This window comes from Sinohyriopsis cumingii, chromosome 16, assembly GCF_028554795.1.
Source record: "Sinohyriopsis cumingii isolate HCF-2022 chromosome 16, ASM2855479v2, whole genome shotgun sequence".
Classification (NCBI taxonomy): Eukaryota; Metazoa; Mollusca; class Bivalvia; order Unionida; family Unionidae; genus Sinohyriopsis; species Sinohyriopsis cumingii.
Genome location: NC_142976.1, coordinates 58,581,003 through 58,600,492, shown reverse-complemented (window position 1 = coordinate 58,600,492; position 19,490 = coordinate 58,581,003). Strand labels below are relative to the sequence as shown.

The 19,490-nt window shown below is 35.6% G+C and overlaps 1 protein-coding gene across 2 annotated transcripts in view; it reads left to right on the top strand.

The window, feature by feature from the left end:
* LOC149780495 (nuclear GTPase SLIP-GC-like) overlaps positions 1-19,490 on the top strand; it is a 149,922-nt gene that overhangs the window by 85,532 nt on the left and 44,900 nt on the right. For both annotated transcript variants that reach the window (XM_089937457.1, XM_089937456.1), the window contains 7 exons: positions 3,692-3,889; positions 7,665-7,846; positions 11,513-11,645; positions 12,138-12,245; positions 12,967-13,167; positions 16,408-16,566; positions 17,448-17,648. In XM_089937457.1, coding sequence (XP_089793583.1) covers positions 3,692-3,889; positions 7,665-7,846; positions 11,513-11,645; positions 12,138-12,245; positions 12,967-13,167; positions 16,408-16,566; positions 17,448-17,648 — 1,182 coding nt within the window. The remainder of the gene's footprint in view (positions 1-3,691; positions 3,890-7,664; positions 7,847-11,512; positions 11,646-12,137; positions 12,246-12,966; positions 13,168-16,407; positions 16,567-17,447; positions 17,649-19,490) is intronic.

Genomic DNA, 19,490 nt, shown 5'->3' with positions numbered 1-19,490 from the left:
GACAAATATCTCTCAGAAGACCATTGTTTGCATAGTAAAATAAAAACAGGAGGAGGACTGTCTCCAAAAGTGAACCATGATTAAAACCCGAAGAATAAAGTTACCACAGTTGGAGAGATTTAAATAATGAAACTCCGAATAATAATCCAAAGATTGAAATGAAAATTAGTTATTCTGTCATAAACATTACTGGCTTGAACAAAACCATCTAATATACAGTCATTGGGGATTGAATTATGCTGATGTCAGAATTACAAAAACTGATTTAGCAGAGATGTAAATAAAATAGCGAACATCAGAAACAAAGTAAATACTAACAAAAGGATGATTAAAAATTGAATACAACCTATTCTTTATTTATTATAGATTTGAATAGAAGGATGGGAACAAGAAATATATTTTCTCAATTTTACAACAGTTTGTTGCTGAAGTTAAACAATGAAAAACAGGCTTATTAAAGAGGTGTGAATAAAAATTAGTGTTGTGTAAGGCAATATTGATAAATGATACAGAAAGGCAAAACTAATGATAAAGGTTTCAGTTTTTGAAACTACAGTTTAAAACAGAAAATGCATTCACAAATAAAATAGATTTAAAAAAGACTCTCACATTAAGTTTTAACATTGATAAGGTGAAAATGAAATAAAATAAAGCACAGAGACAATCAAAATGGACGCAAATTGTCTGTCTATTAAAAACGTTGGGTTTATACACAGTCGTATCAACTTTCACAGGAAATCAATCCTGGCCTTTCTGTTGACATTGCATTATGAGTAAACAACCAGTAAGTTATTTATTCCTTAAACCTGAAGAATCTGAACCTAACATTTACGGTGTAAAGCAGTCATGTACAAACAATTTAAATAAAGATTATCGATTTCATTTCTATTCAGTATTTTAACAGGTCTGGTTCTGTCGTGAAAATTTATAAACTCAACTTGTTAACTGTTTTGAATTAGTCATTTCCTAAGTCTGAAAGTTTTACTTGTTTGAGCATTTACAAAACCAAATTTTCCAATTTTTCGACTATTATTTTCTTCATATATATTTTGGTAGATGTACTCATTTAAATTTCGTGTAAACGAATTTATATGCATTTGTGTTATCATTCTGTTTAAATTATGTATATGCAGTAACCTGCATTCATTTCTAAGTTGAAAACGTATCGTACCTTTTTCTGTGTTTGTTTCAGATACTTAGTGCATCAGCCTTCGAAGTCTTCTTTTTAATTTATTTGACAATAAATACAGTAAATACTTAAATACATATTTAACTATAAACGCTTCGAAGCCATATAAATAACTGCACTGCGGAGGCTAAAAAAAGACAAAGGAGCAACAAATGAACCAATTAAGAAATGTATTTTAATCACAATTCATAACTAATAGGTAAATAACAAAGACCGCAACAAACGCGCAATACAATAGAGGCATGATAGCCATGGTTCATTTATAAATGGTACGTTAGAACAACGGTTTGCTGGTTCAGTGCAATTTAAGCGACAAACAATCGTTCAGCTTTGTAAGTGTTTGCTTTGGCTGTCGTTCTATACGTTTGTTTAATAACTGAATGCAGCTCGAAGTATATATTATTTGCGTTCCGGGGAGGCATATTCATTTTGAAGTCTTCGTACTAGCGTGGTAAAATCCTAATATACATCGTTTCTTGACACATATATTGTGTGTAAAATAAATTCATTTTCCGCAATCAATATGATGTGTGTGTGTTGGATTTGTAACGTAGCTTGAACTATTTTTCAGTCATATCACTACCATGTCTGAAGTGTAGCAGTTTATAGTGATGTCTAGCACATAGGCATCATGCCACAGACATGTAGCATCATGTCCCACCCAGTCACATTATCATGAAACCTGGCCGACCTGTCCTAATACTAACCTCTTAATGCTGAGCGCCAAGCGAGGCATCTGCTAGTAAAATTTGTATGACTTTTGTATGACTCGACCGGGGTTCGAGCCCGCGACCTCCCGCATCTGTGGTGGACACTATAACCACTTATGCCATCTGAGTGGTCCAATATGTTCTATTGTACATGTTGTGATGTTTCCAGAGACTGTATCGAAAACAACTTTATTAAGGCAGAGTTTAATGAGGAAACTTGTAATTACTCATATGACGACGATGTTCATGTTCCCCGTGCCATGTGCGTGATGTTTATGTCATATAGGGTCTGATAACGTCGATACTGATTTCTCAGATTATGTTAAGTGCGATAGTTATATTGTCACATATGCGATTTCAGCAATTGAAGATATTGTTTGTCAAATAAATGATGGCCAAGTAGGGACATATTTTTCTGCTACTGGAAGTGACGAGGCCGGTGACGACGTAGCACCTGCCAACGAGGTTCTACATAGAGTAACATACATTAAATTGTATCGACAAGCTCAGAGTGACAAGCCTGATATTCGCTATAAGCAGTTGCTTGTCACAAATACATGTAAACTAAAAGCCTCAGATTTATACGAAAACTGGTGGCTATTGAATGTTTTCCCCGGCTTGTGTATGTACGTGTATACTGAAACTGCTACAACTTGTATATTACATGTATGTTCATCGTCATCGAGATGTACATGAACATGGACACAAATATAAACATTCTGAAAAATAAACGATGAATTTAGATATTCTGTTTTTGGGTCATAAAGTTTTATTTACCCCAGTTCGCTATGAAACATTGTAAACAATCTTTACGGTACTTCACAGACGAGTTTTGAAAACACAATAACCTTTGACCTGTACTACAATGCTTTACGGGGCCCCGAGTGGCCGAGTGATCTAAAGCGCTCTCCGTTACGGATCACTGCCATCTCACCTCTGTCTGCGCCGGTTCGAGTCTCGGATTCAGCCAATGTGGGTATGTGAGAAGGCTTGCCAGTAGCTTCTCGTGGGTCGGTGGTTCTTTCCGGGTTCTTCCTCCACCATTAATACTGGCCGCCATGTATAGCCTATCGTGTGCTGAAAAATGACGTTAAACCCCACAACAACAACAATGCTTTACGTCTGAGCCAGGTTGACATGCTTACTTGCACATATACGCTGTCCAGCATTAGTTTACCTATAATCCAAGCAAACAACATTTTTTACAACTCCTTTTTTTGTACTGTCCGATTTCAAATTTCATGAAGGTAATTTTGACAATAGAGCATGAATATTTTGAAAGAAATAGAAATTTTAATTTCTTGAAATTTCCCAATGAATTTATTTATGCATGTATTCAAAAATAGGTGACTTTTGACAATTATATATACACATCAAAGACAACTACACAAATAGATCTTATTTCATCTTCAAGATCTAGTGTCACTGCAGACAAAGAATATTGCATTGCATTACCAAACGTCACAACAATCTTCTCATGGAAACATTTTTGTTGTTGATTTTTCCATCGTGTCCATTTTTAGTTTTGCGCTTGTTATGGCTGTTACCAATTACCGGTATGTGTCTAAAGTACTAAAGTGTACGCGGGTTTGTTCCGGAATGATTTGCATGTAACAAAATTGCATATTTTAATGAACAGGTGACATCAGACCCACAACATCATCCATCAGTATCAACGCTGATTTGTGGGGTTGATTTATCTATCTATCTATCTGTCTGTCCGTCTGTCTGTCTCTGTCTATCTGTCTATCTATCTATCTATCTATGTATACATGCCGTTTCTGTTATTCAGATAGAAAAATTTCGAGACGAAATCGAGAAGTTTATAATAACAAAGGAGCACGGCACGAACACCCAAAGTCTGTGGCCTATAATTAAGCACGTACGGATCAAGCTTCCCAATTCAGACGTCTGTAGCAGCGGGGCCTCTCTTGTAGATCTTCCAGGCATCCGGGATTCTAACCCTGCCAGGAACAAAATTGCAAAAGAGGTTAGTTTCGATGAGTCTTACATCTAATCGTTGTGCTATTTATTACGTTATTTTTTACTTTGAATATAATCCTTCCTTGTGATGATGATGATGATGATGATGATGATGACGACGACGACGAAGCTGCTGCTGACAATTATTATTATTATTATTATTATTATTATTATTATCATTATTATTATTATTATTATCATTATTATTATTATTATTATTATTATTATTATTATTATTATTATTATCATCATCATCATTTCATTAAGTTTACTAGTTCTCTTCTATTATATGGAACGATCATGCTGAATATTAGATTTCACTACCAGTAGTTAGCAAGCCTGTTCGCTAGAGTGCGCCGATGTATACATAGAACTTACGGCATGTACAGACTAAGTTTACTATTAATTGTAGTATATATTCTTTGCATTAGTTTCCCAGGACTAAAATTTTCATTGTGCCCAAATGATGATAAATCATATCTTATTCTTATTCTTATTCTAACGTACCTTCAAAGATGAACTCACGGTTAAGTTCTTGTCATAGGTTGTCCGGCATTTTGTGGGAGGCTGAACTATATACAAACAAGCACCGTGCACTGGGTCACAGATTTCACTACCAGATCAAGATAAATACTTCTTTACTCACTGGGTACTGTCGCCGAAATACACAGACTACCACAACATCATGCTCAAATGGTAGAGACTAAACAATTACCTTGAAATCAACACTAAGTATGCTTAAATCTAACTCTTGTATCACATCTAAAAGGAGAGAGGTAAATAATGCTCTTGAAATAGACTGGGACTACATTCATAGGTAGTGAACCGGAAGTAATAACTGTGACCCGATTACTACCAGCCCAAATTATTTATGGCCAATTTTAGTCGAACTTTAAAATTTGCATACCACACCTAATTAAACTTTATACGTTGCGTACGTCAGAACAAGCGACGGACAGATTCAATCATTTTGCCCGTGAATGTGTCTTTCGATGATATTTCAACTGAGGAGACCTTGACCTTTTTATTCTTTAAAATGCAAGGTGCATGCAAACTGGTGCCTGCGATCAAATGTGCAGTACAGCTGGTATATCCTTGCGCTTATGCATAGTAGACATATATAAAATTTCTCTGTATGGTCAGAGCTATAATTTGCAAATTAGGTCAATGAAATCTTAAATTTCACATTATTCAGATATGTTATACCTTAAACTACGAACGTGACTCTTTTCTATAATATCTCACCTCAGCTTTGTGTTTGGTTTAATAGTTTGATTCCAGTAGTCCATGCCGCTAGCAACAGTAGACGATGCGAGGTGGCTATAAATGATAAACGACAACAATAATCCCTTCAAATTGTCACATTTAGATGAATAAGTCACGACGAATAATGTTTTGGAAGATTGAAAAGACTTATGAAGCCTTTAAAATCATACTGAATAGCGAAGCAAATTGCAAATGTTAGACTAGGCATGGGGAATCAGATATCACCTATGAGAGCATAATATTTTTGCGGAGTAAAATGATAAGAGACATATCTAAGCGTGTAACTTAAGATATACAGCAAAACCAGATTACAAAGACTTTCCCTCAAAAGTGCAGAACATAATACAATTTCATACGCGTAAATCCGGTTAGTGCATATTTTACACAGTACAAATTGGTCGACACAACTAGGTTGATCAGCAATACCTTACACCGGTAATAGACTAAGTGCCACACACAAAAAAGTTTTCTGCTTGTTGTTTATGTGCGCTGGAAACTAATAGATGTTGCAGATTAAGTCACCATTATCGTCGTCACTCTGTTGATCGAGCACGCCTCATTTTAACGAAAATTAAATCACAAATACACTATCCATTTAGTGACACAGTTAATAACAAATTGCCATTAGTCATACTTATAAGGAATTTAACTGCAGTTTGATTCGGTTCTTCTTTTATAGTTTGATTGAAATTTTCTTTTGATGTCGATTGTGCAACATGTTTTACAACTTATTCAAACGCGCTGTTAACGGCGGTTTGGATGTTGGTGTGATGTAATCATTCATTGGTTAGGAAAGCGGATAACCAGAGTAAAACTAGCGACCTTTGATGGATAGTATTTGCCATAACTGAGGATTAAATTCGAGATTGCAGAAGACCAAAGCATGCGTGTCAAAGAGGTGGGATGATTTGAGATCCTCGCTTCTTATGGTTTCTGCTTATCGTTCTTTAGAAGATGACCGGTGTTATTGCCCTGATCGAGAAAATAATAAAAGAAAATATGAATTGAAAGGATGAATAAGAGAGATCTGAGCAGAATAGAACAATTCGAGCTCCCGTATATAAAATTGTATAGCAATTTAATCGGTTGCATCAACAAAATGAAATTTAACATATTTGAATCATTCACTTTCTCTTAGAAACAGAGGTACAACATTAATGCGAAATTAAATTAACCGTCCTGTTACAAAAATAAAACGAATTTCGTAGTATAATCACCGAGTGACTGATCTAGTTGAAATCGCCGGCATGTCAGTATCACCTGGTTACTTCCTGTCTTTTCCAAATCACTGTTGGTGACAGATCAGCGTTGTCGTATTTATTTTCCTTCTCTCTCTTCGTCTAGCCTCGTCGGAGCATTAACATTAATGGTTGAAGACTGCGCTTTTTTTCCCGCCGTGCAGTACAGATATGTAGTTTTGTTTTCTTCAACTAAATTTACCGAACATAAATACGTGTCAGGTTTTTTTCCTTCTGGGATCGAAGAATATTTCCACTCCTTAAACGTCGGAACATCTAATCGTATTTCAACAGAACTAAGCTAATATGGTCAGTTCGTAACCTTATACACACTCAAAACCCTAATGCCATAAACTAATGTATTTTATTGCTGCGCGTCAAATTCCCGCTTGAACCAGGACATTAATATACCTCTTAAATAAACCATTACACCCTGCTGTAGCAACCAGTTACTAGCTGAATTATTACAGTCGACACGCGTTCCTAATGCTAACACCATAGATTCTCGGTTGAAACGAATTCACAAATTAATTATAAACGAAACAATTGACTTCACTCCTTTTCCTAACTACGTTTTAGACATTGAAAAACTAATTCTCAGCATACATGATACAAATCATTTAAAACAGATAATTTACTTCTCACTGTTCGTATCAGAAGAAATGCACGAAACCTGAAGGATACATTATTCGTATAACATTCAAAACAAATAAATTAACTCTCGCCATGCTTATTAGAGTAATGCATGAAGTTGCTACATAACATGATTTCTATCATATCAGATGAATGTACGAATATTGAGAAACTCAAGGAAGTTTCAACTGGCTCCGCTCAGAAATTTAGACTGACTAATTTCGCGAGGTAGATTACTTAAAAAATTTAATTTAATCTGGGAACACACACACACACACACACACACACACACACACACACACATTTTTTAACACTACCATCGAAGTCAGACTAACTCTCTCTAGACCGTCTTTATTAATAACCATTCTGATAAAATATCATTTTATGACACATATTTCAAATGGCCCAATATTTCCCAAACTTTTGGATCTGGTGTGCCTTATATATATATATATATATATATATATATATATATATATATATATATATATATATATATTCAACTAATACTGGTCCCTTTAGTGTTCTTTGTTCCTTTGTCTAGTAATTGTGCATAAGAAATGGAAGTGTACATAAGTTACCATTTCGCTCAAAATGTCTCCCTCCGATTAGTACATTTGATTTATTGGTAGAAATTTACTTCAGTTTTTGAAAGAATGCCATTCGGTGTGGGTGGTGAACGCAATGCCCCGGGCGAGTGATGACGTCACGTCCAGGGATCTTCTAGACCAGGGTCTAAGGAGGCAGTTTTTAATGGACGGCAAAATGGAGAGCCTTGCTTTCATCTGCACCATGTCCGACAGATTTAGCGAACAGAATACTATCAGGTTACTTACAATTCTATTCAAACGATTGAGTCTTACTGAATTCGATCCCATACAATGCATTTAAATATTCTGTCTATATATATATATATATATATATATATATATATATATATATATATATATATATATATATATATATATATATATATAAAATTAAATATCTATATATCTCTCTATATATATATATAAATATAATATTGTCCAGTATCAGCGACAAGCTGAAATAAACTAGTTGAAACGTAATTCAGTTAACAGGTCGAATTCCTGTATAAACAGCCATGTAAATGTTCGTAAACATAACCGTTTTCTATTTTATTTGTTTGTCTTTTCCACAGGGGTTCGTTACAAAGAAAATTTGGAGTATCCGTCCATGAATCAAGGGATGGGGTTCTAACCTGTAACAATATAACACAAGGGAAAGCACCAATCCGTACCCCTCGATAGTTCCAACACTGCTAGTTTATCCTAATTGCGTCTACCCAATTCCAACTTAAGTCAGTCGTAATCAAGAGTAGTTTACTTTTCAAAACAGCTCGACACACCTCGTTCAGTTTGTGATATAATGGAGCAAATGCAATAATTGTTCGCCGAGTTTGAAGTCTGGACAAATGCCGTGTAGAAGTGCTGTTTTGCATTCGGATAATCTGTGATTTCACCATTGTCTGAAAGGTAAGATCCGAACAACCTCGAGTCTGCAGTAAATATAGTTAATGTACATTGTGATGCGTTTTATTTTGGTGGCAAAAACAAATATTGATTTTGGTAAATCTGGTGCTAATTGCTGGTTACATTGTTGCACAGTGCATTCTTAACTCCTGAAGCATACTTATTGTTATACTACAGACTCGAGGTTGTTCGGATCTTACCTTTCGTATTTGTCAGTTTATTGCATTTATCTTAATCAATCCCTGACACACATGATCCCTTGCTGGATCCAGTGCACTTGAAAAGATTGTTATTCACCATATGATTTATATTATTTATCTTATCAACCTCGTATGGCACGATCTACCTTTGGTGTGATCTAACATCCTTTCAGTTCTGTATTTTATGTCGTGTTAGTGTATACCGTCCAATTTTTTCCTTCTTGCATTTAGATAATTTATTAAAAGGCAAATATTGTCCAGTATCAGCAACAAGCTGAAATAAACTAGTTGAAACATAATAAAGTTAAAAGGTTTCGCAAACATAACCATTTTTCTGTTTTATTTGTTTGTCTTGTCTATGTTTTGTATTTGCCATTGAAAAAGACTCATTAAAGAGTCGAAAGCCATCAGGATAGTTAGATACTAGTTTCGCACTGTTCGGTGTAAGTTTATTGCATATATATATATATATATATATATATATATATATATATATATATATATATATATATATATATATATATATATATAGCATCAGGGCTTTCCACTCTCTAACGAGTCTTTTTCAAATGCAAGTACGAAATATAGACAAGACAAACAAATAAAACAGAAAAAACGGTTATGTTTGCAAACCTTTACATGGCTGTTTATGCAGGTATTAAAGTTTAAATTTATTATATTTCACCTAGTTTATTTCAACTTTTAGTTGATACTGGAAAATATTTTTATTGACCTAGAAATCGACATCTGCTAATTTATGTATATTTATGCATGCGCAAATTATATCCCGGATATTTCATTACTATAGTAGTCATTATAGGCTATTAAGGAAATTTAGAGCATTATTTAAAAGGAAATGTGTCGGCTGCAAAAGATAATTTTACATATATACATACATACATACATACATACATACTAGCTCACTATGTGATAGACACAAGAACCCACTGGTCTATTATTTCTGCACAATACATTGTATTGTTATATCTATTGTTGGCCAAGTGGTTACAGCGTCCGTCTCAGATGTGGGAGGTCGTGAGTTCAATCCCCGGCCAAGTCATACCAAAGACTTACAAAAATGGTACAAACAGCTGCCTCGCTTGGAGCTCAGCATTAAGAGGTTAGTGTTAGGACTGGTCGGCCTGATGTCAGGATAATGTGACTGGGTGGGACATCATGCTACAGGTCTGCTACATGATGCCCCAGTGCTAGGCATCACTAAAAACTGTCACACTGCAGATATGACTGAAGCGATATGACTGAAATTTTTTTAAAGCTACGTTAAAAATCCAAATCTCTCTCTCTCTCTCACACACACACACACACACACACACACACACACACATACACACACACACATACACACACACACACACACACTATTGTTGTAAATTGCTTATAGTGATTCTTACATATAGTCAGTAGCATATCATACTAACTTTTGGGAGGCGGGCGGACGGGGCATGCGCCAGAGGTCTTGGGACGCCAAAAACCATAGGCGCCAAAACTACTTTGGGCAATCATTGTCGGGATGCCATTTACAGGTAGGTAATGTGTGAATTTTTCCTTTTTTTTTCACTAGACAAAATGCTTGCTTAATTAGAAACGCAGAAAAACCGTTTTAAAATTGCGCTTTTATCAATTTTTGTCATAAAGTGTGTATACGTGTATGTGTGTGTGTGCAGCGTATGATTAATTGTGCTTGCAAAACAACTAGCAAAGCATTTAGTTTCAGCTAATACACCGTTGGGCACAAAAACCAATGCAAGAGTTTATCACATCATCACAACAGAGACAATGATTACTCAGAAATTTTAGATTTAATAACAAATTTGATCTACATTGCCAAAGTTTTAATAAGAAAGTTTTGATTCCCATTTTGTTTAGATGAATAAAATTAATTGCCTCTTAAGTTCCCAATGTTTTGGGCTTCTGGACACCACTTGTATATCCAAATGACCAAACTGCGTGACCGCTTGACGTACTCTCACTTATCGCTATACTTGTAAAGAAAGAAACGAAAATATGCCCGTTGCGGTTATCTTTCTCATTTTTAATATCTATGAAATTGAAATTCTCATGAGCATAACCACAAAATACATGAATATTTCTCACAGAATTTATTTCGAATGGTAAAGCACATCAAAACATGCAGTGATGTTTCTTGTATCATATTCGTATAATGATACCGATGTAACAGTCTGCAGTATGTACAAAATATAAACGTTTAATTCCTCGCGTGACTGCTACATCATTGCATTTGTTACACATTGCTTTGTCGTATTATATTTATGGTATTTTACTCTATTACTACCATACTTACCCGTTACTGAAAACGTATAGAGTAGACTACTTTTTACCATACCTACACGTATAGTGTATGTGATTTGTGATGTGATTTTGATTTTTAACGTAGCTTTAACAATTTTTCAGTCATATCGCTACGATGTCTGCAATGTGGCAGTTTATAGTGATGTCTAGCACTGGGGCATCATGCCGCAGACATGTAGCATGATGTCCCACCCAGTCACATTATCCTGACACCAGGCCGACCAGTTCTAACACTAACCTCTTAATGCTGAACGCCAAGCGAGGCAGCTGTTAGTACCATTTTTTAAATCTCTGGTATGACTCGGCCGGGGATCGAACCCACGACCTCCGAGACGGACGCTCTAACCACTAGGCCACCGGAGCGGTACGTATAGTGTAGACTACTTTGTAAACGATGTAGCGTATTGTACTTTGTCAATGCCATTTTAATTACGTGTTGATGTAAAATTTCGCCTGTCATTTCTTGTAGGACGCACCAGTTGGATAGCATGTGTCGGGATCTAAAAGTCCAAAAATATTCCATGGAAATGGATAAGAGGTACTTGGAACAACAAATTAAAATTTTCCAGGATACTACGGACGTCTCAAAGGAGAAAGCTAGGGTAAACAATTATTATTATTATTATTATTATTATTATTATTATTATTATTATTATTATTATTATCATTATTATTATTATTATTATTATTATTATTATTATTATTATTGGTGTTGTTGTTGTTACTACTACTGCTACTTATTATTATTATTATTATTACTATTATTATTATTATTATTATTATTATTATTATTATTATTATTACCACTTTACTATAACAGCAGTTACAGTATTCTTCTTGTCGTCTTACCTTGTGTCCATCCCTCCGTCGGACTGGTAATTTCTGAGTTACTGTCACAATATTGACTTCATGAAATACTAATCATACTTGTTGATTTTTTATGTGAGATGGCTCTCACTACTGAATATAATACAAACATGAATTATGCTTTAAAGCGACAGGGAAAGCTAAATTAACTGATTAATTTGACATAATTTTCTTGGTTTCAGCGCATGCAGTTTTTTTCTAATTTAAGAAAAATATACATTTTTCAGATTTGGGAACTACATGAAAATATCATGAAAATGAACTATATGATATCGAAAATATGTGCAAAGTCCAGGAATGAAGTATGCGTACGACATATAAAACGCCTCTTTCGGGTGAGTATGTAACTGTGTAAATAACATTTCCATTTTCCACCCACTCCCCTTTCTCACCCTTCGAGAAGCGAGAGACATTGCGCGTTCACTTTGCATGTCCCCAGTTCTGACTGTAACTTTCAAAGTAACTCACCAATCGAGATCAAACTTGAAACGTGTGTGTATCTTGGGCTGAAGGATTATGCCAAGCGAGAAGTGGATCGGTGTGATGTCTGTTCATTTATTATTGGTTATGTTTTTTTTATACCCCCCCCCAAAAAAATATATATATAATAAAAACCTATAGCGATCGGGCTTTCCATGCAAGTTTAGCTGATATTGTCTCTTTAAATAAACACTTGTCTAATACAAACCTTTGTCACTTTAGACTTATTTGGTTTCTGAAACGTTGCTAAAAAAATACTGACTCTTGCTACAGAACTGTTGAAACAGCGAGAACACGTGTTCGCCATCCATGATATAAACCGAGTGGGGGTGTTAGAATGCTCTTACCATGAAAAACAAAATTCAAAATCGAAAAGAGACGACTACAAAAAATCTCCCGGGAAATACTTGTTTTAATAACACAGGATGTAGACGGACTATTATTACACTAAGTTGGGCAATGGGACACATACCTGATAACATGACCTTGCACTCACTGGTCAGGGTACCAAGCACGATGAGTAAAAGCACTTGTCGATGAATTAATAGGTATAGCAGTGTGCGTGTGTTATTACAGAACATCAAAAGGCAGTCCAATCTGAATCGAGACCGTCCCAATGGGGAGGAGAGTGAGACTGATTCAGATGTGGAGAGGGAAGATTTGGAGGATAATGGTCCAGAAGAACAAGAGGGGGAAAAGAACATCAGAGTCTTCTGTTGTAGTTCTACGGAGTATCAGAAAATAATGGGATTCAATCCGACTGACGGACCGCCAATGGTAAGCTTGATGTCCGATCCCTTTTACAGTTGCTCAGTAAATTATCCTTATAATTAAAAGGAAATATTATCTATCTATCTATCTATCTATCTATCTATCTATCTGTCTGTCTGTCTATCTACTTACCTATCTACTTAACCTACCTACCCCCCCCCATGTCTAGTTTGAGAAACAGTGTGTGTTGATCATGTTTGTGTCCATACATGATCAACACACACTGTTTCTCAAAGTAAACATAAATGGTTTGACAGTTGTGTCCATACATGACCAACACACACTATTCCCAAAGCAAACAGATATGGCTTGACAGATGTGTCCATACATGACGAACACATACTGTTCCTAGAGTAAACGGATTATGTTTTGACATGTGCAGTAAGACCTAAACAAATGTATAGATTGATCATTAGACTGACCCAAGTGGCAGTCAAAGTTTATCTGATATTTGTAGAGAGGTGTGTCACTTCCATCCGTTAGCAAATGTAATGTTAACTTCCCGCCATTTTCCTTCGATATTGCATTTCCTATATGCTGGCAAAGCTTAGTTCTACCAAAATATTTAGACTCATTGAGTCGGACTTCCATATCCAACAGTGAATACAGTTCAGTAGCGAATACCAAAGGTGGGGTGGGGTGGAGATGGTGAGTTACTCGAACGCCCTTTTTCAAGTCAAAATAGTGTGCTTTTTCCAAAGAACTGAGAAAGCGTATCAATTTGAGAGTAACGAACCCTTCTTATAATCAAACCTTCGTTAAAAAAAAATAAGCATCGGTATGTGCGATTGATTCCGCTTGTCATTACTGAAGCACCCGACGATAAAAAAAAACAAACAAAACAACAACAAACAAACAACAAATGGATTCAGTAAAAATGGAGATATGTGATGTTTAACAAAATGAATGAAGTAAGCACAATAAGAATTCAGAAAAAGGAACACCATGACCATGATTTTAAATATAATATCTGAAACAATGTTTTTAAAAATAATTTTCACGAATATCGGATTAAACTTCGGAAACTTAACGATAGCACAAATGTGAACAGATTTGAACAAAATCTCAGAAGCACCAAAGCTATGAAAACTGTTCGGAATCAACAGATAGAGTCGATGAATCATTTCATACAAGTTTCTCCCCAGTCTCTAAATTACTTAATTGTCTTGTTTGAAAAAGGAATCCAAGCAACTAAAAAATATCACAAGGAAAGGTAAAACTGTTCTTAGTGGTGCTCTGTTAAGTATCACCTTGCATTTTATTCACGGAAACAATTGCTACGTAAACTAAAACTCGATATACTGTTAAACAACGTGGCCTCTTCTAATCCACGACCTCCCTTCTTCATCTTTATCTTTTCCCTTTCCTCTTTCATGTTTGTGTTCATGATCATCATGATCATCATCATCATCAACAACAACAACAACAACAAAGATAAGACAAGACAATGACAATGACAATGTAAACAATACTAACAAAAGTAATACCATTACCAACACCACCATCACCATCAGCGACAACAACAAAAAAAATCAACAACAGCAACAGTTAAGAAGCTAACGTTGCAACATTGCTTTAATCAGTACCATTACTATCGCGATCACGTCTACCGTCATACATAACACTGCTTTTATACTTCAATTCTATCGTTTGAATTTTGGCTTGAGTCTTGCCGACAAAAATTGCCTTGAAACATACAGACATCTTCGATTATCTTGTTTACGTAAGGGGTGGATTAAAGGCGTTTTCGTTCCAGATCTTTCTCGTTTTGAACTGTAGTCATTGCCTATTATTAAAAAGGTTTTTTTTCTCTCAAATTTTTCTTTGAAAAACAATGAAAGTTTGATTAATTGTTAACTGATATATTTTTGCATGTGCCTTTGTGAAGAGATATAATGTCTTGTATCATTTATACAACCCTGTGGTATCCGCAGCTGTTCGATTGGTAGAGCATCGGACTAAAAATTCAAGGGCAGCGGATTCGATACACGTCGAGTCCAGCTCTTGTCGGCTTCCTCAGTATGTCCCCGTGAAGGGCACTTAGGTTCCATTCTCTTGGCATGTTTGAAGCAATCACGTGTTTAAAGTGTCCTTACCCTCCACCCCCCATCCCCCAAAGAAACAACATTGTTCAATCTCGGAAATACGGTGCACGAGGTGACGTGAGCAAATTTCTGCATACATTTTTATTAAGGTCAGACGTACACAAGCGTTATTAGCTACTTGATATGTAGTTAATATACCTATTAACTGATAAGTGTAAGAACACCGATCATACGCAGTTTTTAGTGTCGAAGGTTTGCTCGAGCACACGACAAAATATCTGAAACTCTTGGGTTCAAACTGTTCGCTGGTGTTCACACAGCAAGCCGTGTGTTACCTATACTTTCTTCAACGAGGTGGCGGTAGGAGCAGGAAGGCGGTGGGGGTTGGGCACGTAATACCCAGTTTTGCAAGTCATACCCCAATTTATAAAGTCGGCCAACCTTGATTGTCGGGCTATGTAACAATAGTTTATTGTATGAGCCACCGCCATATCGTGGCGACAGATCGTAAATTGAAGAGAAGGGAGGCGAAAATACGAATGTTCACGCTAACTGGTGGATTTCAGACACGTTAATGAGTATCACCTTTGTTGTAATTGTTCACCATTTGCAAGCTTCATCTGATATGTAACTGATATGCCCCTTGACAAGCGAGAAAAATCATCGAGGAATAAAGACAGAGTTAGAATAAAATCTACCGTGAAATAGCAGTCAGTTAAACACAGTTTGGATTACAGAAAGTTTATTATATTTGCATGTGGTGACAAGTATTTGTTTGAGTTTTACGAAAGTGGATCGAGGAAAAGTAATGAAATTTGTATACAATAAAACGAGTGCTAGGTATCGGGTAATTTAAAAAAAAATATACAAACAGGAGAGGAACAATAAGATACAGGCTGAAGGACAAAGTAGGAAAAACTATGATAGAAATGTGTATGCAGCTGCGTTGAGAAGCCAACATATATGAAACATAAAGATACATTTTACAAGACTTCGATAAAGATACATTTTTTCTGCATTTAATATAATTCATCAGGTACTAATATATACATAACTGCATATTAAAAGGTGTAAGTGCCTTGGTCAACATTTCTTATCTTAAAGAAAAACAGAAATAACTTGCACACACAATTGCAATTTTTTTCAACATAACCAGTTTTATACCTTTATTTATTTATTTATTTACTTATTTTGGTCAAAGGTATTTGAAGATGCAGAAGACACACAAATTCCTGCGCTTAAAGATTACGTGCACGAGCTTACATATGCCAGACGACAAAAGGGCCTTGAAGAACTTGTGAGAAGCCTAGGGAGATGTGTTTTCAATTTCCTTAGCTACATACGAAATGGCGGGAGATTGGCAAGTATATTCACGAAAATTTACTGATATCAAATAAGTAGAGTTAATGTGCTATAATAAATAAATTGCTATGACGGAACCTTTCTATCACAAATCACACTATTAAGTGATCATCCCTGATCATTCTGATTAAAATCAGAACTCCACATTACCTACGTGACGTACAGCAAAACAAGTTCATGATTTGGTGAACTTTGGAATTTCCAATCCACTTTATATTTAGTATCCTTTCAAATGAAGGTCGGGAACTAAGTCAGAAATAGAAACATTGTTTCTATTATTAGGTCTTTATGAAAAGATTCAAGTCAAACTGAATTTTCTGGAAAATATCAAATTCCCCGTAAAATAATTACATTACAATGACATGTAACGAAATTTAAAAAAAAATGTAAACCTTGCAAACAGACAATTGAATTAAATCAAACGTAAATTAAATCAAATATACATAACACACATAAAACCTGCATCTATGCTGTTGACGGTAGGTTAATTGATACGTAAGACCTTGTTGTTTATGTTTAGACGGAGCTTAGTGTAAGCTAAACATAAAATGGTTAGCGTGATATTGTTCTTTTGTTGTAAGATCACACCGAGACGGATTTAACTGCCCTGGGCTCTGATGATTTGCATTTGTACTTTATTACACCCTGTCCAAAAGAACGATAACGTTGACCTCATGACAAATGAATAATCACGGGGCATTGCGCAGTTCTGAGAAATTCAAGCATCGTTATAATTTTTAAATAAAACAAGTTATATTGCCTCTCTAGACATGTTCTGGAATAAAAACTAATATTCCCTGTGCCTAAATTAGAAAATAGAATCCATTAATATGATTTCATTATCACTTATTTTGTGCAATGGTGTTATAATTTCTACAGAGTACAGCCGCCAGTGCCGGCATAGAGACAACAATAGATGAGGAACTGTCTCATTTTAAAGAGCGGATGCAGCCAGCGATTCAGACACTAAGGACGAGTATAGAGGATCTGTTCCGGGGACAAATCGGGCGCCAGGTCCTCCAGGGAACTCAATATGCCAAAAGGGATGCAGTAATAATCTGCGACAGATGGGGAGGACCGGTGAGTAGAAATTAACGAGTAGCCATAGAAGTGATAACTGTACACACACACACACACACACGCGCGCGCGCGCGCACGCACACACACGCATATACACACATGCATGATGTTTAATACGACTAGAAACCTTCTCTGAAAGGAAAATGCTACAAATGTAACGAATATTGCGTGATAAATTCTTAAGTCATAACTATTTGAATTTTGCAAACTGTTATATAGTGACAGTCAACAAGGGTGGGGCTGTGTCGAAATGCCAGCTGCAAGATTTCAGTCTCTCACTGAGTAAATAATAAACCCATCCAATGGTAACAGTAGCCAGCTGGCTTTTTTACATGATTGGACTGGTTCTAGCTGGTTAGAGCTTTCATTTTGTAACATAAGCGGTTGTAAATAATGGGGAATTTTGCGTGCTGCTTAGGTCTAAGTATGATTTTATTTATTTCAAATTCGGGACAGTGTTATGAGAACCAGTGGCGTCACTAGGGTTGGTGTCACCCAGTGCGGTAATTCATGGTGTCACCCCCATGGACCTCCTTCCATAACAGACCATACAAAAAATTTATAGACAGTCATTTTGGTGTCACCCCTTCTGATGGTGTCACCCGGTGCTCTCCGTACCCCTGCATTCCCCCTACTGACGCCACTGATGCAAACAACAAATGACAATATAGCTAGATTGACCCGACATTAATTTTCTGGCTGTAAGTGAGCAAAAGGTATTTTGTTTTCAGCGTGGCGGACGGTTGTGATAAGTGATACAAGTAACGAATACCTTTGGCACATGGATTCAGATCACAGTTATTTTCCTTTATAGTCTCTACATTTGTTTCTCAGTAGCGACCATCCCGCTATCTCGTCATAGTACATACATAAGCACCTGTTTTAATGTTTATATGCAACGCATTCTTTCATTAGATATCTGGCAACAGTATTTTTCATCTATCTATCCTTTATTTTAACGACATTCCATCTTTCAGTCCGGCGTGATAATGTGAATAGTAATTATTTAGAGTGAGTTTGACAAATAGGGAATACATATTTATAGTTTAACTTATTTAACGCATTTTAATCGTAATATTTGTACGTATCCGGATTAGAAGATTTCAAAACCTTACCTATATTCGGTATGTTTATGAACTCACCGGGCTCGAAACAATCGGCTTGGCAAATATTGTGTTGAAGCATGTTGCCGATTCGAATGTGTGTAGGTGTCAACTGTCAATAATATAACTTGTGAGATTTGGAAATAAAAGGCACTCGTTTGAAACGATTTACCAACGGGATTTTGTTAAAAGCATCATCGATGTATAATAACAGGCGACCGATACATACTGTTTTGCAAAAAAAAAGTACATACAAATAAGTTTTCTCAAATCAGTCTAAAATATTTCAATACATTTTGCCTATGTCAAGGTGACTATATGATAATTGTTAAGTAAATGAATACAATAACATTCACAAATCCTTCAGTTGTAAGTATAAATAATTCACTACAACTAGTCTAGCTTTCATTATTGTTGATGTAGTAGAGGAAATGAGTCTGCTATCTTATCTTGGCAAAAATGTAACTTGATGAAATTTCTACAGATAAATGTAATGAATCTATTTTAAAGACAAATAACCATCATGATGATATATATCTTGTATCAAAACTAAAATGGGAGGAAAATTTCTCAAAAATAGACTAGTACTAAATTCGTGGGTACTGAACCAGAAGTAATGATTGTGACCCGAGTCTTATCAGACCGAATTATTTGTTGCCATTTTCAGTAAATTGTTTGTATTTGTATGCCAAACATGATTTAACTTTACAGTCATTTTGAATTTCATAGCAACAAGGTG